This window comes from Acomys minous (assembly GCF_964271855.1).
Source record: "Acomys minous genome assembly, chromosome: 3".
NCBI classification, from domain to species: domain Eukaryota; kingdom Metazoa; phylum Chordata; class Mammalia; order Rodentia; family Muridae; genus Acomys; species Acomys minous.
The window spans coordinates 66,081,526-66,104,425 of record NC_140485.1 but is presented as its reverse complement, the minus strand read 5'-3'; the positions used below and the strand labels follow the sequence as shown (position 1 = coordinate 66,104,425).

Genomic DNA, 22,900 nt, shown 5'->3' with positions numbered 1-22,900 from the left:
GTAACAGATCTGACTGGGTTAGGTTTTCCCTTGTGCAGTGGTAAGTAAATGCCGGGGTACCCAGTATGATGCGACGTCTTGCACTGCTCCACTCACCACACACCCCAGAACCCCGTCCAGAATTTTCTTACTCAATTTGCATTTCAAATTCTGTAACATGCAACAGGGTGTGTTGGGGCTAGCTTGATCTTTGGCGCCACCATCAGTTCAAAGTGCATTTTTGCTACACTGGGAGACCAATTCCCTGGGAGAGCCTTGGCCATCAAAGGGGACTGGAACCTTCTACCACAGCCTGTCTGTGGACGACAGTAAAGACGCTCACATCCGTCTATAGAGAAGTTTGCTTTTTTTTTTTTTTTGAGTTGAAAAAAAAAAAAAAACAGAGAAAAGGAACCACACAAATATGTAAGGCGAACACTAACAGCCACCACCCAGGTTAAGACAGAACTTTACCACACGCCCTGACAGAGCATGGGACTCCTTCCCCGACACAGTGCTCTGGGTTTGCCCCGTTTCATAACTCCACCAGAGACCCCTCAGTTTTTCAGTTGCATCCCCACACGAAGCAACTCTCCCCAAGGGGGCGGAGTAGTGCTTAGCGGACCCCACCTTCGAGTGCCCAAGGCCACAGCGTGCACAGTGGACCGCTTGCAGGGAAAGGCAGTTGTGCTGTGGGCAATCGTCCCCGTGGCTGTACTTCGGCACCTATGCCCTCATAGGTCAGCTGCTCCGCTGCTGGAGGCTGGGGAGGTCGGGGCTGCCAGCCCCCAAAAAGGAAGGCGAGCTCCTCCTTATGGTGTCTACATGAAAGGCCAGAGTCAGCTTCGTTCAGATCCCTGAGACCGCCCATGCTGCTCTAGAGGTCGTGGCCCGGCTCCAGGGCGCCCTCTAGCTGCCCCACGGAGACCAAGGGGCCGAGCTGCCCAGAAGCAGCGCTTTCTGAGGGGAAAGTGACCAGGTTCGAGTTCTTACTCTCACCCCAGTCACTGTGCTGCTTCCGATGGCACCTCAGAGAGTCGTCCCTGACAAAGGAGGCACCACACTTGTCACATTGGAAGGCCCTCTGGGTGACAATCTTGGCCGCGTGATGGGGGCTACTCTCCCCGGGCCCATCCTTGCCCTGCGGGGCCCTGTTCTCTGTCTTGGCCTCTTCCCTATGCACCTTGTCAATGTGTTTGGCCAGGCTGCTGGGCCGCTTTGTATCAAAGCTGCAGAAGTCACATTTGAAGGGCCGGTCCTTGCAGTGGACTCTGCTATGCACGCGCAGGGCAGCAGCGCTGGAGCACGAGTAGCTGCACTCCGGACATTTCTCGGGATGGTCGGCCTGATGCAGCCGGCTGTGCTCCAGCAGGTCAGCCCGGTCCTGGCCCTGGAAGGCACAGTGCAGACACTTGAAGGTGTGCTTGATGCGAATGTGAGACTTGAGGTTCGCCTTCATGGTGCAGCGGACGTCGCAGAACTCGCACTTGAAAGGCTTCTCCCCCGAGTGCACGATCATGTGCCGCTTCAAGTCCGAGCTGATTTTGAACTTGGCGCTACAGAGCCAGCACTGGAAAGGTGTGTCCCCTAGCAATGGAAAGTGTGATTACATTAGAGTGGGCTGGCAACAGAATCCCCAGCTAGACATGTACCACACACCTGGCCTGCAATTTAATGATAACAACACTTAACCATATATAACCACTCAGTACTGTTAGCCTAATTTACAGATGGGGCAACTGATGCTCAGAGAGCTCAAGTGACAGGGACCCAAACTTATATACCATCCCACTCCTTCCCCTAGTCCGCACTCAATGACATCTGCGTTCTAGAAATGCAAAATATGTTGCATATGTGTTCTACAAGTAAGATTTAAGGACACAGGCCTGGCAAGATGGCTCAGTGGTTAAAGGCACTGGCAGCTCTTTCAGATGACCCCTGCTCAGGCCTCAGAAGCCACATGGCACCTCACGAGCACCTGTAACTCCCAGTTGCAGGGACTCTGGTGTCCTCTTCTGGCCTCCACGAGTACTGCACACACATACGGTGTACATACATACATATATACATACATACATACATACATACATACGTGCAGATAACAATGTCCATACACATAAAATAAAATAAGCAAACCTTAAAAACAGTAACCACAGAAGTTTACAGAGATGCAAAACTATTGTGTTTGATGTGCAACAGTTAGTCAGCGTGTGTTAATAGCTTTTCAAATTTTCTAATCACACATTGAATTTTTTTGTTTTTGTTTTTGTTTTATTCCCCTAAGACAAGGTCTCACTGTGTAGCCCTGGCTGTCCTGAAACTCACTATGTAGACCAGGCTGGCCTTGAACTCACAGAGATCCACCTGCTTCTGCCTCCTAAGTACTGGGTTTAAAGGCGTGCACCACTATGCCTGGCTCAGGATGGAACGTTTTCCATAGAGGTAACACACAAGGGTGGCACCAAGCACTTGGGACAATTAGTGAAAAGCCACAGCTTGCTAAGGTAGTTCCGTTTCCAGGCTTTTCTCCGAAGGCCTTGCAGAGGTCTTGGTAATTTTGGAGGTGGCTACTTTAGTCATGACCAGCTGGCAAGAAGTTAGTAAGGCACTCTTGCGCATCCCACCTATCAGCTGTGTAGCCATGGCGTTACCTTCTAAAGCAAACAGCAGGCCACACCAGAACGATTTTGAACATCACACCAACCTCCCCCCCCACCCCCCCCACCCAATTACCGGAGCCTCTTTACTTACACACTTCAGTTCAAGCACGGTTTCATTCTCTCTGTGTCCCCACCCCCGCCCCGAGACAGGGTCTTACAATGTAGCGATGGCTGTTATTGGACTCACTATGTAGACCAGGCTGGCCTTGAACTCACAGAGATCCGCCAGCTTCTTCCTCTGAAGTGCTGGGATTAAAGGCGAGTGTCACCATGCGTGGCACATTTTCATTCTTACCAGGCATGGTGGCTCATGTTTGTGATGTCGGCACTCAGGAGATTGAGGCTGGGGATCACTGTGAGGTTGAGGTCAGTCTGGGCTACAAAGTGGGATCTTATCTCAGATAACCCCCTCCCCACCCCAAAATACAACAGTTTAGAAAACAGGCCTAGGGAGATGACTCAGTGGGTGACGTACTTGGAGGATCTGGGTGTGGTGTACATGCAGGATACTGTATGCATAATAAATACATAAATCTAAAAATAAAACAAAACAAAATAAAAATGAAGGTGGGGAGCAATAGAGGAAGACAGCTAGAGTGTCCCTCTGGCCTCTTCCTGTCCTATGTTAAACACCTTTTACAAGCCCGTACATGTGCATATACCACACACACACATGCATATACCACAGGTACACATGCATATACACACATACTTTTAAAAGACACAAAATTTCCATTCTGACTGTGATTTGCCATATTTTGTTTTCATATTTCCACATCGGAATTAAAGTGTAAATAATTTAAGTTAGGACCAAGTGAGTGCTAGAGTCAAACACTGAACCAAGATTAACAGCAGTTCCTCACAGGGTGACTGTGCATGGTGTTACCAGTATCAAAAAAAAAAAAAAAAAAGATTCTCTTCTTATATGCACCCTCAGGGGCGGGGTTTAGCTTGCTTCTTTGACTGGACTCTGAGTTTCTTTCTTTTTTTTTTTTTTTTAAATATTTGTTTATTTACTTATTATTATATATACAGTGCTCTGGCTGCATGTACACCTGCACACCAGAAGAGGACATTACATCACATTACAGATGGTTGTGAGCCACCATGTGGTTGCTGGGACTTGAACTGAGGACCTTTGGAGGAGCAGTCAGTGCCCTTAACCTCTGAGCCATCTCTCCAGCCCCCAACTCTGAGTTTCTTAAGGAAGAGTAATCTCACACAATCTTGAAATCAGTTAATCTCTTTGGTTTCCTTTCACATACAATTTTGAGTGGGTTTTATAATTTCTGGTGTACTTAGTGGTTTTGTTTGTTTGTTTTGTTTTGTTTTTCAGTGCCAGTTAGCAATGCTCAAAGGAGCATTGACAATAATTTGTGATTGGGGGGGTCATCACAACATGAGGAACTGTATAAAGGATCGCCCCAGCGTTAGGATCTCCCAATTTAGGGGGCCTTGCTTTCTTGGTGTTCTCCACCCCTAGCAGCTCTATTTTTAACTCACGCCTCTCTTTCTTACTATCTCTTCACGACTCTTACCTGCATTTCTGCTGACAACAGACATCGAGTTGAAGGCAAAATCCTTTTTTTTTCCTAATTCCCAAGTACTCTCTGACTTCCAGCATTTGCTGTTAGGCCTAGCATATTTCCTGGCACTAACCTGAGTGGGTCAGAATCTTTGGCTGGCTGTCCGTGGGAGGAGGTGACTGCCCTAAGCAGAGACACACGGATGGATGCATGGCTTCCCCTGCAACTTAGCAGGCTGAAGAGCACTGCTGCTAGCTACTGGCTTCTCTCCCCACCCCACCCCCAATACAGCGTGGCCTTGGATATCTGTACCCCAGTTCAGAGTTCAGAGTTCTCGGGGCACTCAGATGTCAGCTGGGAAGGTTGGCTCCGAGGACCCATGCTGTCCACTGGAATACAGCTTTCTTCACCCCAAGTCTTGAGTCTTTGACTAGACTACTGTCACTCTCTTGCACATGGGATAGTTTTGCTGGCTATAGAATTGTCTGTCCAAAGCCAATTACTTTGCGACTCAGGGTCTCATGTATCGCAGCCTAACTCTGATCCCCATTGCTTCCTACCTCCCATGTACTGGGATTACAGGTACGAATTAGCACACACCTGACTTATGAGGTAGGTACTGGGGTTCGAACTCATGGCTTCATGCATGTGTTAAGCAACTCAGCCACATTCTTCAGCTCTTCTTAACTCAGTTTAAAATACCAACGCATTCCCATTGTCTCAACGCCGTCCATGAGCTTATTGAAATGTTCGTATCTCACTGTGAATGCCTCAGCACTGCACTTACTTGTATGTGTATAGGTGTGGACCATGACAGGTTGTTTTTTATCTTGTGGAGTCCTACCAAGAAGGGAAGGGCAGTCTTCCAGAACAAGACGTGTGTGTGTGTGTGGCTTGCAATCACACTCAACTGACTGAATGAAGTCAAGAAGGCACTAAACACATCGAGTTGGCTGGTCACTTTTATCTGAGAAGCATACTTTGACATGTAGCTGTTGTGATGGGCACCCATCCCTACCTGCATTCTATGTAGTTTTTAAAAAATTAATTTATTCATATTACATCTCGATGGTTATCCCATCCCTTGTATCCTCCCATTCCTCCCTCCCTTCTATGTAGTTTTAAAATGCAACGGTCACACTTTTCTACTGAAAAATTGCTGTTCTGGGACTCCAAACCTTTATTTCTACCGGCAACACGTCACAGTTGCTTGAGTCCTAAGAAAGCACAGGTGAAGAAATAGGGCAAGTAAAGCAGCGAGCTCCCGGGTGAGGGACTTGCCTGTGTGCGAGCGCAGGTGCACGGTGAGCTGGCTGGAGTTACGGCTGGCGTAGGGGCACAGCTGGCACTGGTACGGCCGCTCGTCCGAGTGGATGCGCAGGTGCTTCTTGAGGCTGCTGCTGTCCACAGCCGCGTAGTCGCACAGGTGGCATTTGTGTGGCTTCACACTCGTGTGGCAGCGCATGTGCATGGTCAGGTTGTCCTTCCGGCTAAAGCACTTATCGCAGAACTCACACTTGTGTGGCTTGTCACCTTCAAACACACAGGCAAGTCGAGGTTATACGATTTCTGGGTTAGGGTTACATCTCTCGGTTACTTTTTCTGTTGCTGTGATAAAATAACCCGGGGCACAAGCAACTTAAAGGAGAAAGGGTTTTATTGTGTTCACAGTTCACGGTTTGGTCCACTACAATGGGTAAGTAGCTTGAAGGGGCTGGTCACATTGCATTCACAATCAGGAAACGCAGGAATGAATGTCTGTTTCTGCTCAGCTCCCTTTCTCTATTTAAACACCCCAGGATCCCAGTTATGGAATGGTGCCCCCCCAAGGTGGGCAGGCCTTCCCGCCTCAATCAACTCTACCAAGACAACGCCCAAAGGCCATGCCCAGAGGCCTATCTCCCAGGTGAGTCTGGAGTCTGTCAATATGGCAATTGCACTAACCATTATGAGGTGACAGTGTGGGCAGGTGAGCCTGCAACCCCCTCCGTCCATTGGCTGCACACAGAAGGGGAAACCAAAAGTCACCGAGTGGGGAGCAAGAAAGCGGGCAATGCGTTCATGGCTTAAACACTACAGAATCCCAACAGACAGATTAGGCAAAAATGAGAGGCTAACTCCCAGTTGGGACAAAAGAAATGGTGACAGAAGCAATGCAAGGTAGGGAGTGACAGGTGTAGGGGTCTTGGACAGATTTCAGCTTCCCAAACGATGACGTACTCAGAGAATGTTGACTCTCTTACGACTCCCCATCTCCATCCAGGGGCCTCATGTAACCTAGGTTGTCCTTGAACTCACTCTGTAGCTAAAGGTGACCTTGAACTCCTAACTCTCCTGCTTCTACCTCCCTTAGTGCTGGGAGCCATCATGCTCACCGCCCACCTTCTTGGTTTTGTTTGTTTTGCTTTTCTGACAGGGTCTCACTGTGTATCCCTGGCTTTTGCGGACCTCTCTATGTAGCTTAGGCTGGCCTTGAACTCATGATCCACATCCACCTGCCTCTGCCTCCTGAGTGCTGGGATTAAAAGTGTGCATCATCACCATGCTTGGCCTTTATATCTTTTTTGGATTAGAGTTACTCGCCTTTGAGCTTCTATTATATTAGAGGGGGAGAGAGGAAAAGAGAGGGTGGGGAGGAGAGTGAGGGGGGGGATGGAAGGAGGGAGGGAGGGAGGGAGGGAGGGAGGGAGGGAGGGAGGGAGAGAGAGAGAGAGAGAGAGAGAGAGAGAGAGAGAGAGAGAGAGAGGACACAAACTCTCATGACACCATGCAGGTGCATGTGTGGGGGTGAGATGACAACTTTGCTTTATGATTTCCGTGGGTTGAATAAGCTTGCTCAGCAAGAGTCTTTTATCCTTTGAGCCATTTCACTAGTTCTTCATAGTCATGATAATTTTAAAAACACACCATAAAAAAATCAGGCATGATGGTGGCCTCCGGTGATCCCAGCTTGAGAGAGAAGAGAAGAATCAAGAGTCCAAAGTCGCCCTCCACTACGCAGTGATCTGGGAGCTAGCGTGGGATACAGGAAACCCTGTCTCAAAACCAAGAAAGTGCACCACTAAGAGGCATCTTCTGGTGATGATGATGGTGATGTCCCCTTGAAGGCTTGGCTGTGACTATATGTACCTTTTGTTTGGGGTGTCCAGAGCAGGAGAGGTTGTGGGAAGTAGGAACTGGGAATGTACGGGGAGTTGCTTTTGGTCCAGTTTCTGTGTACACCCAAAATTGCTCTAGAAACATCATGTATTAGGAAAGGAACAGGAAATAAATCCAAGGACCACAGTCATGGCTGGGTCAAGGCTCAGTGGTAGAGCACTGGCCTAGCATACACAAGACATGGCCAAGCATGCTCCTTCAGTGTAAAAAGTGACAAAAAACAGAGAAGCCACCTCTTGTATTTCAGAAGTCTCCTTTTCTAACCATACACGAGGCAAGAATGTTATCACACGTGTGTGTGTCAACCCTGTGTGTGTATACCTTTGCCATGCATATGTGTGGGGATCAGAGGACAATTTGTGGGAGTCAGTTCTCTCCTTCCATCATGTCATCAGCTTGGTGGCAGGTGCCTTCACTTGCAAAGCTCGCCCCTCTCCCTCCCTCCCCCTCACCCCAATTCCCCCCTCTGCAGGATCTCCAGCAGACCAGGCTGTCCTCAAATTCTTACTGTAGTTGAGGCCTTGAACTCTTTTTCTCTTTCCCTTCTGAGACAAGGTCTTTCTGTGTAGCCCTGGCTAGCCTAGAACTCGCTCTGTAGACCAGGCTGGCCTTGAATGCAGAGATCCTCCTGCCTCTGCCTCCTGAGGGTTGAGTTTAAAGGCGTGTGCCACCACTGTCTGGTTGAGGCCTTTAACTCTTCCCTCCTCCCTTAAGACAGGGTTTCCCTGTATAGCCTTGGCTGTCCTGGACTCAGTATATAGATCAGGCTGGTCTTGAACTCACAGAGATTCACCTGCCTCTGCTGAGATTACAGGCATGAACTACCTGCCTGGGTGACCTTTAACTTTTTTTTTCTTTCTATTTTTTTTTTTTTTTTTGCTTTGTTTTGTTTTTCTTTGGTGGGGGAGGTTTTTGGTTTTTTTGTTTGCTTGTTTGTTTTTGAGACAAGGTTTCTCTGTTTCACCCTGGCTGTGCTAGACTCACTTTATAGACCAGGTTGGCCTCAAACTTACACTGATCTGCCTGTCTCTGCCTCCCAAGTGCTGGGATTAAAGGCATGGCTTTTAACTCTTGATTTCTTCTACTTCAGCCTCTGGAGCGCTCGGCTATGGAAGTCCACCACCATGCCCTTTTTACTTTCTGTCAGCTAAGAGATGCCAAGCGCAAAACCTGATGCCGTGAACTCAAGGAAATCAGCCCTACCTTTCTAAGCCAAGGATGGGACCTTCTCCAGCTTCCTGTATTCTCAGCGTGCTTGTATCAAGCAGTTAAACATCCGCAGAGTGTCCACTTCTGTAAGTCACCCTTGGTGCAAAGAACACCGGGGCCAATGGATTTTGGGTGTAGTTTTCTTCTGCCCACTAGATGGCAGCAGTGGCAACCCTCGCGCGTTCCCTCCCCCCCCCCCCGCCCCCCTCCCGCGCCCCAACAGCTAAGGATGAGTGCTCAAACTATCCTCAGGATACTTTAGTGGCCCGGAGTTGGCCTCCGTCTTGGCAGCATTTCCTCGTCCCCACCCACCCCTGCATGTTTCCAGGGATGCCTGGCTGCCTCATCTGCGGAGGACCGATCTTCCTCACTAAAAAGGAGGAGGCCGACCTTCCTTCATCCTTTGGCTCAGCTTCCTGCCCATCAGCCCAGAAGCTATCAGAGGTCCAGAAGGCTCTGGGATCGCAATGCTGTATGTAGCTCCAAGGTTGCACTGGGCAGTTGGCCAACCATCTCCGGAGCTCTATGCCTTAACCCCTCCGGATGCTATGGGAACACCACTAAATCTCCACTCATTTCACTAGACCAGAAGGGGCGCTGCTCCTGGGCGACGGGCAGAGGGAGAAATGCAGTAGGGATCCCTCACCCCAATCTTGCTTTTCACTGAAGGGGGTTCAACAGCTTTGGTCCCAGAGATGGCAGAGTCTATAAAACTATGCAGGAAATAATGGGATTATATTTAATGTAGGAGGCACAGTTTACAGAAAGCATTAGAAAAACCAGAACTGCCGGGCATGGTGGCGCACACCTTTAATCCCAGCACTCGGGAGGCAGAGGCAGGCGGATCCCTGTGAGTTCGAGGCCAGACTGGTCTACAAAGCAAGTCCAGGACAGCCAAGGCTAACACAGAGAGACCCTGTCTCAAAAAAAAAAAAAAAAGACTGGCACCTGGTCACCCAGCAGGCTGGAGCGGATCTTGTCTAAAACCTGGTGATCTTTTGCCATTGTATGGGGCCAGTCTTCACCTGAATCCCCCAAGATCCCCCCAAACAATCATTGTGCAGGCCCTAATCCTATGAACAGAAAGAAGCCTTCCTCTGATAAAGGCCCTATGTACTTTGCATTCTCCATCAATAGACTCTACCCTTATGTTTATTACAAACCTTTCCTCCCTTGGCCCAGATCCCTGGGTACTGTTTATCTGTCAGTGGAACTCATTCTTTTTTTGTTTTTGTTTTTGTTTTACGACAGGGTCTCTCTGCATGGCTTTGGCTGTCCTGGACTCGCTTTGTAGACCAGGCTGGCCTCAAACTCACAGGGATCCACCTGCCTCTGCCTCCCGAGTGCTGGGATTAAAGGGGTGAGCCACCACGCCTGGCTGGAACTCACTCGTATGTTAAGGGTCACCGCACTTTGCAAGGGAGTTTTGGTTGTGATAACTGTCACTCGGAGACTTCCTCCAAAGTCTTACCATGTTTGAATGGATTAGGGAAAATAAACCCCTTGGTCAGACTCTGGAAGTTTTTGACCAAGAGCTTGCTCACCTCACTCGGATCTGGCTGTTTGTTTGCAGGGCCACCAACAACTTAAGCGACTCAACTTGGTTCCATTAGCAGCAAACGAAACAACTTTCTGGCCCAGACAGGCACTTAGAGGGTTTATACTTTAATGAGCTAGGCTGTTTCAGACTTTGGGGTACCACTCTTTGCCCTCAGCTCCATCACTGTGTAGGCACATCAGCCGCAGAGGACAGCTAGACAAAGGGGCGTGGCAGTGGTTGGGGAGTACTTGGGCGGAAGCTGAGTTTCAGAGACAGGGGTGGTCAGCCGGGGCCCTCCATCATATAGCAGGGGATAGGTATGAACACGGAGCAACAAAATATTCTGAGGCCTTTCTACCCTCTAATCAGAGCATGTGGTCAAAAGGTTAGGCATGCCAGTAAGTCAGACCCAGACTAAGAGCATACAGGCAGCCCTGTTAGCCTACGTCTAGTCCCAACAATCTCTGACATCATCACCTGCTGCCACTGCCGGGTGTGTGTTGGGTTAAAGGGACCCACCAGCCTCTTACTCTCTTTCTGTTTCTATTTCTTTCTTTTTTCTATCCTCATGGCTCTGTCCCTGTCTGTCTGCCTGCCTGTCCACATGTTCAATCACCCTCTACCCCTTCTCCAGGCCCTAATTCCTGGCCCCTTCCCCTCCCCCCCCAAATAACCCGCCTTATAGCAGGCACATTGCAGCATAGCCTTTGTCAAATATGATGACGTTGGTGCTGTGACTGCTAGGTGCGTCAACCAATACCAGCAATTGGTGAGTTAAATGCTTTTCTGAATCCTTTCCCTGGGTGAGATTTTTCTCTTCTACCAGTATGGTCTCGGCAATTCTCTCTCTCTCTCTCTCTCTCTCTCTCTCTCTCTCTCTCTCTCTCTCTCTCTCGCTCTCTCGCTCTCTCTCAATATCTCTCTCTCTCACTCACTCTCTCAATCTCTCTCTCTCCCATCCCCACCCCTTTCTCAAATGTCGAAAATCCTAGTACTAGGTGAGCCATGCCTGTTGGGCAAATTTGCTGTAGGGTCTCTGACCAGCGCATGACGACCCACTGGAACAGTTGCGCCAACCTGACACTTGTCTCTAGCCCCCCCCATGCCTTCAGGGATACCTGAGGTTCAGGGCTGTGGCTTACTTCTCTCTTCAGCCATGGGAACAATGCTCCCATTTGTACCTCCAATCTTTTTGGAGACACCTAGCTTCTAAATTGCCTCGTCATACGGCACAATCCATAGGGGGGATCATGAAAAACTCTCTTTTCTTTATGCCTTTTTTTCTGCTCCAAACTTGGTTTCACTCTCAAAGGAAAAAAAAATATAAAGCCAGTGTGGTGGTGCACACTTTTAAACCCAGCACTCCAGAGGCAGAGGCAGGTGAATTGCTGTGAGTTCAAGGCTAGCCTGGTCTACAAAGGGAGTCCAGGACAGCCAAGGCTATACAAAGAAACTCTGTCTCGGAAAAAAAATAAAAATAAAAATAAAGGATAAAAGTCACTGCCTTAAAATATGTTTTTGCTAATGTTACTAATCTATAATAAGCTATAGACTTTTTATAAACTAAATCATACGGAACACTGTTGTGCTTTATAGTGGTACACCATAAAAAGGTCAAGTTCCCAGTCTCCTTATGAACTGTGCTTATGATTTTTAAGGTTCCAACCTAACAGGGAAGAAACCTAAAGTCCTAGTCTTTAATGATTAAAAAAAAAAAAAGCAACTCAATAGTCATCTTAAAATGGTCAAATCCTTTAACATGTCCAAAAATAGATTTGAGTCATGCTGAGAACTGATACAGTCAATTACAGGATTAAGTTTATTTAGCATCCTGTACAGGTTTTCAGAATTAAACAGAAAGTAACTAGAAACAAGCTAAGTTTGTCTATTTAGATCTACTTGAGATAGACCTGGTCCTCAAATGCTTATCTGAAGAATATGACACAATTATATATAGATCATAACATTCTGTTTTATGTTTATAAGGTGTGGTTTAGACACCTAAAGACAGACAAGATTAACTCAGATATGCTAACCCTCAAGCCTGTCTGAGAGCTACTGAATATGGCATTAAATATGTTTAAGCCTATTATGACAGACAGAGACTCTTAAGTCCTAACAGTAACTCCCAAGGTCTCGGAGAAGATTTAGGCACAATGACAGATGACTTCAAGCCTGGATCATGGTATGCTAATCACTGGGCCAGGCTGCCCCCAATACCTTGCCCACTGCTAGGGCTCAGCCTGAACTGTGGAAAATCTGGAAACCTGGAGAGTTATTTTCTCAAACTGCTGAAAACAAGGTGAGGTCAGTCTCTCCCAAGTTCTTCTTCCACAGAAAAAGCCTCTCATCTTCCGTGCCTGATGGCCAGAATGTTTCTGCCTGTGTTGACAAGGAGACCCCAGGAGCCTGGGACAACTGTCTAGGTTGTGAACTATGGACTGACTGGTCATCTCTGTCATTTAAAAAATATTTATTTATTATGTTTACAGTGCTCTGCCTGCATGTACACCTGCGGGCCAGAAGAGGGAGCCAGATCTCATTATAGATGGCTGTGAGCCATCATGTGGTTGCTGGGATTTGAACTCAGGACCTCTGGAAGAGCAGCCAGTGCCCTTAACCTTTGAGCCATCTCTCTAGCCCCATATCTGTCATTTTGATTGATACATAGATTTATTTAGGCTACAATTTATTCTTCTCTGATCACATTAATGGCTAAGCCAATGGTAGCTTGATATATAGAGAACAGTTAGCTCTTTACTCCAATCCAAGGTAATCCACTATATTGGCTAAAACTACTAACTACTAGATCTCTTATTTAAAAGGAAACAAGGTTTGCCTTGCTCACAGACCTCGTGCTAAAGGTAAACAGGCTTCAGATGCCTTCTCAGTCATCTTAGAGATGCTACTGCAAGGTCTAGAGCTTGTTACCAAGCTCAAGAAACAGGTCTCAGATGTAGTCTTTTATTCTTCAGAGAGTTGACATTAATCACTGGAGTGCTGACTTATTAATTTAACTCTAGTAAAAAAGCCAAAAGAACAAAACAAAACCCCAATGGGCTGGAGAGATGGTTCAGTGGTTAAGAGCACTAGCTGCTCTTCCAGCGGTCTTGAGTTCAATTCCCAGCAGCTACGTGGTGGCTCACAAGCATCTAATAATGAGATCTGGTGCCCTCTTCTGGCCTGCAGGGCACATGCAGCTAGAACACTCATGCGTAAAACAAATACATTAAAAAACAACAATAACAACAAAAACAAAAACCCATTCCACTATATGATCCACAATCACAGTTCCAAGCTTAAGATTTTAAAATTCCTTTGGTTTGTCTTTTAAGTATAGATTTTAAAAATGTTTCTCATTGTTCTAGATTTATATACATCCAGTCTTCTGAAAAAATACTGAAAATCAAGACCAAGTGAGCTTTGGCCCCTTCTACTTCACGGTAGGCATCTGCCTTTCCTGAGCTCACCTCAAAGAATGTTCATGCTGTTAACCCAAAAAAGTTGTGTCTACTGCCTTTTTCTTTTTTTTTTTTTACAATGTGTATTTCACTGCAGATTGCAAATAATGATGACACTAACATGTTTAAAACTTTGTAAACTTAAAAAGGATTCTTGTAAGCTATAGGACCCACCTGAATCCACTTCTCAGGTCAAACGGACTCCAGATAAGGGCAGCCAATCAACAGCCTAAGTTTCCCCCATCACCCCTTTCAGAAGGCGTTGGGACTGTCTTCCCCCAACAAGCAAAACCATGGGTCCAAAAGTTTCAAATGTATACCTAAAAAGAATCTTCTCCCTAACCCACTTAACTTTGTCTTCTACCCATAAATATGTTCCAGTGTCCTGTCAGGTCCAGGTGTTTCCTACATGCAGGACAGCACGGAAGCAGCCACCCGCAGGTGCTCAGTCCAACCTTGTAGATTGCATCAGCTGGGCCGGCACTTTCCTTCCTAGCTGCAGATGTTCTCACAGACCCGGACAGCAGCAAAACAGCTGGCTTTCCCAGGACTTCACCTACCCCCACCCCCATTCTCTCAGGGTCCCCAAAGAGGTGGTCACCCCCCAAGTCAGCAGGAAGCAGCCCTTTTTAAACACAATGCTCTTATTTCCGACTTACCGCCCCTTCCTAGTTCCTCATTTTCAAAACAAAAGGGGAGGAACACTAGTTTACAGGCAACCCCGCTAGTGGGCCTCTAGGGTCCCAGCAACCTCTGACATCATCACCTGCGGCTGCAGCCAGGTGTGCCCCAGGTGTGCCCCAGGTGTGTGCTAGATAAAAAGACCCAACAGCCTCTTCTGCTTCCTGATCTCTCTTGGTTCTCTCTGCCTCTGTCTTTCTCTCTCTCTCTTTCTCTGTGCTCATGGCTCTGTCCCCATCTGTCTGTCTGCCTGTCCACATGTTCACTCATCCTCTACCCCCTTTCCGGGCCCTAATTCCTCTCCCCTCCCCCTCCCCCTAAATAACCCTCCTTACAGCAGACATGTTGCAGCGTGGCCTTTATCAAATATTATAACACAGACCCTCATTTGTTTCAGCACCTCTCTTCTATCCTTTGTGATTGGCTGACCAGAGACATCTTGAGGCAGCAGCCTGAGCTTTGCCAAGGCCACTCTTACATTCCCCCCTTTTCTTCCTCCTCCCACCACCAGGCAGAGAGACTCTCTCTCTCTGTCTCTCTGTCTCTCTGTCTCTGTCTGTCACTCGCTCGCTAGCTCGCTCCTGGGTACCCGGCCCTTAACTCAACCCACTTCCTTGTGTTTGTCCTCAACTGCTAAGTGAACGGATACATGCCTGTGTGGATTCTGAGATGTCGGTCCAAATCCTTCATGCCGTGGACGGTTTTGAAGCGACAACCTAGAAGAGAAGGAAAGCTGTCTCTTAAGATGCCCCGTCCCCGAATCGCCACGGCAGACTTTGATGGAAGCCCACCCGAGCCTTCATCTCCAACCGTCACCAGATGACAACATCCACCAACACCCCATCACAAAACAGGCATCGTGGTACGTGGCTCTGATCTCGTAGTCTAAGGCTAGTGTCCTGCAGGCGGCTTAGAGAAAGGTGGCCTAGGACGTTTGGGCCAAGGGGTATCAAGTGCAGTTTCCATTTTCCTTCTGTCTGGCAGAGTTCTAGGGATGACAGCCAGCACCTTTGGCATCCTTGGTGATCGCCGTGCCACTGAGACAAGTCCTCAGCCTTCATGCGTTTCCTTCCTTCCTTCCCTCCCTCCCTTCATCTGGCTAGGCTGGAACTCACTACACACACCAGGCTGTCCTCAAACTTGCAGTAATTCTCCTGCCTCAGCCTCCTGAGCACTGGGATCCTAGATGTGTACCACCATACCCATGTCTCCTGCACTTTTCACTCAGCGCTGTTTCAACTGAAAATGGTTTTATGGAGACACTATTGATTCCACACTGAGTCAAGGAGCAGCTGCAAACTCAATTATAGTCTCTCCTGGAGCTCTGCCATTGCAGGACTCACAGAACCGCCCCGCCCCCACCCCCCAGGCCGTGTGAGTGACCTTGGAGCATAATTTGAATTTGCTGTAGACCCTGCATCAGTGCTAGGCAGGGAAGGGCTTCTTTCCACTGGGTTTGACCCTTTACCTGGATAGCAGCAGCTAAAGACCCTTTCTCCGAGGGTGGCAGTCTGCTCCTTTGCTTCGGAGGCCGGGGCGCCTGCAGGGGTCTGCTGGGCATCACTGTCTTCAGCAGAGAGGCCTGCTGGGTTTGGAACATCATGATCTTGCACCGAGGCTGAAATGGAGACAGGAAGGAAGTTTGGCTTGATTGCTCAGCTACAGCTGTCAAGAAGAGTCTGAGAATAGACTGACTACCTTTGACCTTCTTGTATATTTCACCAGTTTCCCAAAAAGTACTTTATAATACAAAAAGCAGGGACTAGAGAGATGGCTCTTGATGATCTCGCAGCAAACTGGAGTTGGACCTCTCAGCGCAGGTCCGGCTGCTTACACTGCCTGTCCAGCCTGAGGGAATCCGATGAACTCTCTGGCCTCCACAGACACTTGCACACCCATGCTCATACACACAGACACATAGCTACACGTATACATATTAAAATAAGATGAATCATCTGGGCGAGGTGAGCCCAGGACAGCCAAGGCTACACAGAGAAACCTTGTCTTGGAAAAAAAAAATCCTTAACCTACTCAGTTGGTAGAGTGCTTACCTAGCATGTAGAAAGCCCTGGAGCTAATCCCTGCCATTACACAAACCAGGCCTGGTGGTGCAGGCGGGAAGAAAGTCATAGTCATCCCTGGCTGTATAGTATATCCAAGGCTAGCCTTGGCTACATAGTGAACCCAAGGCTAGCCTTGACTACACAAGAGCCTATTTCCACCAGGCAGTGGTTGATGCATGCCTTCAATCCTAGCACTCAGGAGGCAGATGCAGGCAAATCTCTTATTGGAGGCCAGGGCAACCAGAGCTACACAGAGAAACCCCTGTCTCAAAACCCAAAACCAGGGCTGGAGAGATGGCTCAGAGGTTAAGAGTACTGATTGCTCTTCCAGAGGTCCAGAGTTCAATTCCCTGGAACCATATGGTGGCTCAAAACCATCTATAATGCAATCTGATGCCCTCTTCTGGCCTGCAGGTGTACATGCAGCCAGAGCAATGTGTGTGTGTGTGTGTGTGTGTGTGTGTGTGTGTGTGTGTGTGTGTGTGTGTGTGCAGGTGTACATGCAGCCAGAGCAGTGTGTGTGTGTGTGTGTGTGTGTGTGTGTGTGTGTCCCCAAAACCAAACCAAAGGAAAAAAAAGAAAGAAAAAAAGAAAAGAAAAGAAAAAAGAAAAAAAGAAAAAAAAGAGAAAGAAATCAAACCCCTAAAACCCAACAACTAAAACCTAAAACAAACAACCCCTCCCAAACCTGTTTCCAAGAACAAACAAACAAACAAACAAATGGCTGTGACAACGCCTCTAGAGAAATTCCCAGCCAGCAGGGCGCTTCTCAAATACCGCTAGGATCTAACATCGGGTTTGTCTGGAGACAGGCTCTCACTATGTATGCAGTCTTAGCTCCAAACAGCCTAGATCTGACTGGTCTTGAAACTGTAGTGAATCCTTCTGCCTCTGCTTCCCTAATGATATGACTCCAGCCATGCTCCACCAGCCCTCAAAGACGGAGCTTGGCTTTCTCCTCTTAAGATGTATTTCTTAAAAGATAGGCCATTTTCACTTTATGTGTCTGGGTATGTGTCTGGGTGTTTAGCTTACATGTATGCATGTGCACCGCGATCTCCCGGAACTGGACTTATAAACAGCTATGAGCCACCACACAGGCGTTAGGAACTGACCCCAGGTGCCGTGCGAGAGCAGCAAGTGTTCCTCAGCATCGAGCCACCTTTCTAGCTGCTAAAGATGTAGTTGTTTTCTTTTCTTTCTAGATAGGGTGGCACTATATAGCACTGGCTGCTGTCTGAAAACTCACTTTGTAGACCAGACTGACCTCAAAGTCACAGATCTGCCTGTCTCTGCCTCCCCTAGGCGTGTAGTTTTTAAAACAGCTTCCTAGCTGGGTGGTGGTGACACACACCTTTAATCCTCTGGGAGGCAGAGGCAGGTGGATCTCTGTGTTCAAGGCCAGCCTGGTCTACAGAGTGAGTTCTAGGACAGCCAGGGCTACACAGAGAAACCCTGTCTTGAAAAGCCTATTCAGCCAGGTGTGGTGGCGCACGCCTTTAATCCCAGCACTCGAGAGGCAGAGTCGGGCGGATCACTGTGAGTTCGAGGCCAGCCTGGTCTACAAAGGGAGTCTAGGACAGCCAAGGCTACACAGAGAAACTCTGTCTCAAAAAAAAAAAAAAAAGGCCTATTCACCACTGGTTAGTATTTTTGTAATAAATAATAAACAAAAATTATAAGAAAATGGAATTTAAAAAAAAAGCCCCAGAATTCTTATTAGGTACACAGAACACTGGTGGCCCCAAGCTGCTTTATTATTACTACTATTATTTTATATTTATTTTGTGTGTGTGCATACATGGGGTTTACACACTCATTCGTAAGTCGGAAGGTAACTTGTGGGATGTCTCCTTCCACTGAGTGGGTTCTGAGGGTTGAACTAGGACCATCAGGCTTGGCTGCACCTGGCCTTATGCACCCATCGCGCCAGCCCAAGAAGCAGTTCTGCATCGCGCTTAGGCTCGCTTTGCAGCTGAGCTGCTTGGCTTCAGTTCAACCTCAACCCTGGGTTGCACGCCACCCTTGAGGCGTTGTGCTCTCCGGGATAAGACATTTCAACAAATCGCTTGAGAGGAGGGAGATGGAGAGAGCAGCGGAGATGACCACAAGCTGAGGCCTGACCCATGGGGGCCTTATCTGGTCCTGAATCAAACATGCTGCAAAAGCCACCTGAAATGGCGAAACATTCCGTGCTGACGGATGGGTTTTAGATTAAGGGCGGGGCGCCTGGATGAAAATGAAGAAGAGATTTAAAACACCTTCCTGCTTTAGGGACAAATGCTGACATGTTTGCAGAACCAAACAGTACCGTAATTTGGTCCAAACATGATTAAAGAAGGGAAAAGCGTTTGTGTGGAGGACAAACGGGGTTGGCCCTGAGCAGGGACCTGTAGAAACTGAGCAGTGGGTCGCAGGTAACTTGGGGGGTAACTCTCCCTAGTGCAGCACAGCGTGGAGGAACCAACATGGTTTTGTGTGCAAGCACATATGTGTATGTGTTCGTGTGAAAGCCGGAGGTTGATGGCTGTGTCTTCTGCAGTCATTCACTGGCTTATTTCTTTGAGACAGGGTCTCCAACTGAACTGGAGCTCACCAGTTTAGCTAGACTGGCTGGCCAGCGAGCCCCAGGGATCCTCCTGTCTCAGTCTCCCAGGGCTGGGATTACAGATGCAAGCCAGTGCCTGCTACTGGTGCAGGGGCTAGCCTGAGGAATGGGGTGAGATCCTCCTGCCTCAAAAAAGACCACATGGAAACTGGAGAGTTGGCCCAGCAGTTAAGGGCATTCTTAACTCTTGAGGAAGATGCTGGGTTCTGTTCCTAGCATCCGCGTGGTGCCTAACAACTGTCTGTAACTCCATTCCCAGAGAATCAGTGTGCTCCTCTGACCTCTGAGGGTACCAGGCACGAATGTGGCACACAGACACTGGGGGCAGTCACTCATATACATAAAATCAGATAAACAAATCTTAAAAAAAAAAATTATGGGGCCTGGAGAAAGAGCTGAGTCAGTAAAATGCTTATCATGTAAAATGAGGTCCTGAGTTCAATCCCCAGGAACTGCTTTAAATGAACAAACAAATAAATAAAAAAGTTGGAGGGGGTTGGAGTGGTAGCTCGGTGGTTAAGAACAGGCACTGCTCTTGCAGAGGACCTGAGTTCAATTCCCAGGATCAGGCAGTTCACAAACACCTGTAACTCCAGTTCCAGAGTGTCTGGTACCTCTGGCCGCACTGGGCACCTACACTCACATGTACGCACCTACATACAAATTAAAAATAACCAATTAGGGCTCCAGGGAGACGGCTCAGTGGTTGAGAGCAATGGCTGTTCATCCAGAGAACACGGATTTGATTCTCAGCACCCACGTGACAACTAACTACCTGTAACTCCAGTTCCAGGGGCTCCAACTTGACACTGTTATTTTTAAATTTACCTGTATAGGCCTGGTAATTGTTTATTATCAGGCCTATAATTATTATTACTTCAGTAAAACCCAATAGAAATCAATCAAGACACAGACACTTGTCATATTTTAAAATAGTCTTAGTTAACCCGGGGCAGGGCAAATATCAGTTCTCTAAACTACCTGTCCCAATCCCATGCCATCTGCTTCTAGTAACTTCTATCAAGCTACCTCCCATCCATAATCCCAAATACTTGCTCATGTTCTTCATCTGGGCCAAATCCCCATCCATGCCGGCCACATGCTTTTCTTCCACCTAACCCATGGTAGCCTTCTTCTCCCTCTCTCTCCTTGGAACCCTTTTCTTTCTTCCTGAACTTTTTTTTAGAGAGGTTAAGGAGAAGTGTGACTATGACTAAGCCCATTGCAAACAAATTCATAAACACCAAAACAAAGCCAAAAAAGATCCAGGAGCCTCCTGCCATGGCACCTTGGAAAGGGACCATAGCAGTTTTTATTTTATTATTGTTTTAGGCTGTTAACTCCATTCCCTAGGCCAGTTTATAAGACTGCCAGCCTCCTCGTTCTGCCTCTCCAACCAGCCATTTTTACTCTGTGTCTGTGGCCATCTTTACTCTGGCCCATGGATGCTCTCTGGGAGCTATTCTCCCTTTCAGACGATGACAAAATATGATTTTTAAGAGCGTGGATAACTGCCCCACGTCAAGCGCCACTTGTTTTTAAATTTACCTGTATGGGCCTAGTAATTGTTTATTGTCGAGCCTATAATTATTATTACTTCAGTAAAACCCACTAGCAATCAATCAAGACACAGACACTTGTTATATTTTAAAATAGCCTTGGTTAATCTGGGGCAGGGCAGATATCAATCCTCTAATGGAAACGGCTCAGTGGTTAAGAGCAATGGCTGTTCATCCAGAGAGCACTGATTTGACTCTCAGCACCCATATGACAACTATCTGTAACTCCAGTTCCAGGGGCTCCAATTTGATACCCCCCCCTTTGGCCTATGTGGGCACTCTAAGCACACAATGCAGATACACATGCAGGGAACCACTGCCCACCCCCACCCCCACCCCCGAAAGCAAAATGAATAAAATCTTAACCACTGAGCCATCTCTCCAGCCCCAATGAATGAAATGTTAAAAAACAAAAACCACCAAAAAGACAACAAGGCAAATCTTGTGTGTGTGTGCCTGTGTATGCTTCTAATCTCAGCTCTGGGGAGGCAGGGACAGACCCTTAAAACCTGTCTTAAGAAACAAGTTAGGCCGGGCGTGGTGGCACACGCCTTTAATCCCAGCACTCGGGAGGCAGAGGCAGGCGGATCTCTACGTTCGAGGCCAGCCTGGTCTACAAAGTGAGTCCAGGACAGCCAAGGCCACACAGAGAAACTCTGTCTCAAAACAAACAAACAAACAAACAAACACAACACATACACACACAAAAACACCAAAAAAAAACACCAAAAAAAAGAAACAAGTTAGGCAGTGTCCTGAGGACACTCGAGACCAGCCTCGGCCTCTACACATACACACAAGACCTCACTCATGCGTAGAGGTGCCCAGGCAGTTCGTTCATCATCCTGGGGACTGCCAGGGTTTTCAGTGTCAGGAGCAAGTCAACATCTTGAGACCTCGTCAGAGCATCTGGATGGATACAGGCCCTGGCTCTAAACTGGGAGCATGTAGCTGCCTAGAGAGATTGTTACCCGGGAGGCCTGACCCATCGCTAGAATTATACAAGCAAAAGAAACTTAGTCTAAGTTCTACCATTCCATTTTTTTCAGACTCCATTTAATCACAGGGAATAACTAAGTTCAAGGTCCTAGGTCCTAGGGGAGCTGGGGACTTCCCAATAGCTCAAACAGTTATCCGAGTCTAGGCATCTTGGGGACAGCTTGGAAGGAAACAGTTTGTCTGAGTCCAGACATCTCAAGGACAACTTCTCCATCTTGCTGGTAGGGTCAAACTAAGTTCATGTTCCCAGGCCCAGGAACCTACTCCTCTCCCTGATTGGTGGAAACTTCCTTGCTCAACCCTCCCGACAAAATATGATTGGACAGTGCTACAGCACTGTCCCCCGCCTCCCTTGCTCCCCCTAGCTTTATGATTTCATCTTTTAAATACATTTTCCTTCCAGGGTCCTAGTTCAGCTCCCCGAATCGGTTCTGTGGCCCTGATCAATCAGTAGTGACTTGATTACAATACATTTTGTTATCCCTGTTGACCTAGTGATTGAGTTATGTTGGGTTTAAATGGACACCCTTCCCCCACCCCCACACATATACACACACTATATCCTCAGGAGGGTTATGATAGAGTTGCTGATATTTTCTCATTTCTAACAAGTCCCCAGCTGCTGCTGGTGGTCTCAGACAACACCCTGATACTTTGTATTTGATGAGAAATGGATGTTTCTAGATTATTCAGACCAACACACACTCATATCTGCTGCCTGCAGGAGGTAAGCAGTAGTAAATCTTAGCTCCTTACCAATTCACATATTAAAAAAGGAAAACCATACAATTCGGAAGATTTTTTTTTTTCCGAGACAGGGTTTCTCTGTGTAGCCCTGGCTGTCCTGGACTCTCTTTGTAGGCTAGGCTGGCCTCAAACTCACAGCTATCTGCCGGCCTCTGCCTCCCGAGTGCTGGGATTAAAGGCGCGTGCCACCACACCCGGCTACCAATTAGAAAGAATTTTAACTTCAGGGTAGCTAGCTATGTTGGACTGAAAACTCAAATCCAAATGAGGTGTTGGACAATAAACAGTTGGCCTGCTAGTGAGTTACAAGTTCTGGTTGTCATTCTAGCTGTGTGGCCCTGAGTCAGAACTCAACAAGTACTCAACTCAGAGGTCAAGTGTAGTTCAAGTTCACCATTACATATAGAAGAACGTTGTGCACAAGTTAGCCCATTTCAATGTAAACTTTAAAAAGAGACAACAAAGAAGGGGCAGGGGGGTCGGGGATGGGGGAGGGAGAGAGCAGCCAGCCTGGAATTGTGGGCCCCCTTGGCACACTAAGTTGGTACCCCATGAAGCCTCTGGTGTCCCCTGTTGTTTAAGGTCACTTTTGTGACTTTACTAATGTAATGGGTGTCTACCAATATTGGAAATGTTAATACTTTATTTGTTTATTTTTTTAAACAGGGTTTCTCTGTGTAGCCCTGGCTGTCCTGGAACTCACTCTGTA

General features: G+C 47.6%; 1 protein-coding gene across 2 annotated transcripts in view; it reads right to left on the bottom strand.

Annotated features, from left to right (window-relative positions):
- Positions 1-371: 371 nt before the first annotated feature.
- Positions 372-22,900, bottom strand: part of ZFP64 (ZFP64 zinc finger protein) — a 66,620-nt gene continuing 44,091 nt past the window's right edge. For both annotated transcript variants that reach the window (XM_084777922.1, XM_084777923.1), the window contains 4 exons: positions 15,684-15,833; positions 14,869-14,931; positions 5,447-5,698; positions 372-1,566 (listed from right to left, as the gene is read on the bottom strand). In XM_084777922.1, the coding sequence (XP_084634048.1) occupies positions 857-1,566; positions 5,447-5,698; positions 14,869-14,931; positions 15,684-15,833 (1,175 nt within the window). In that variant the 3' untranslated portion in view covers positions 372-856. The remainder of the gene's footprint in view (positions 1,567-5,446; positions 5,699-14,868; positions 14,932-15,683; positions 15,834-22,900) is intronic.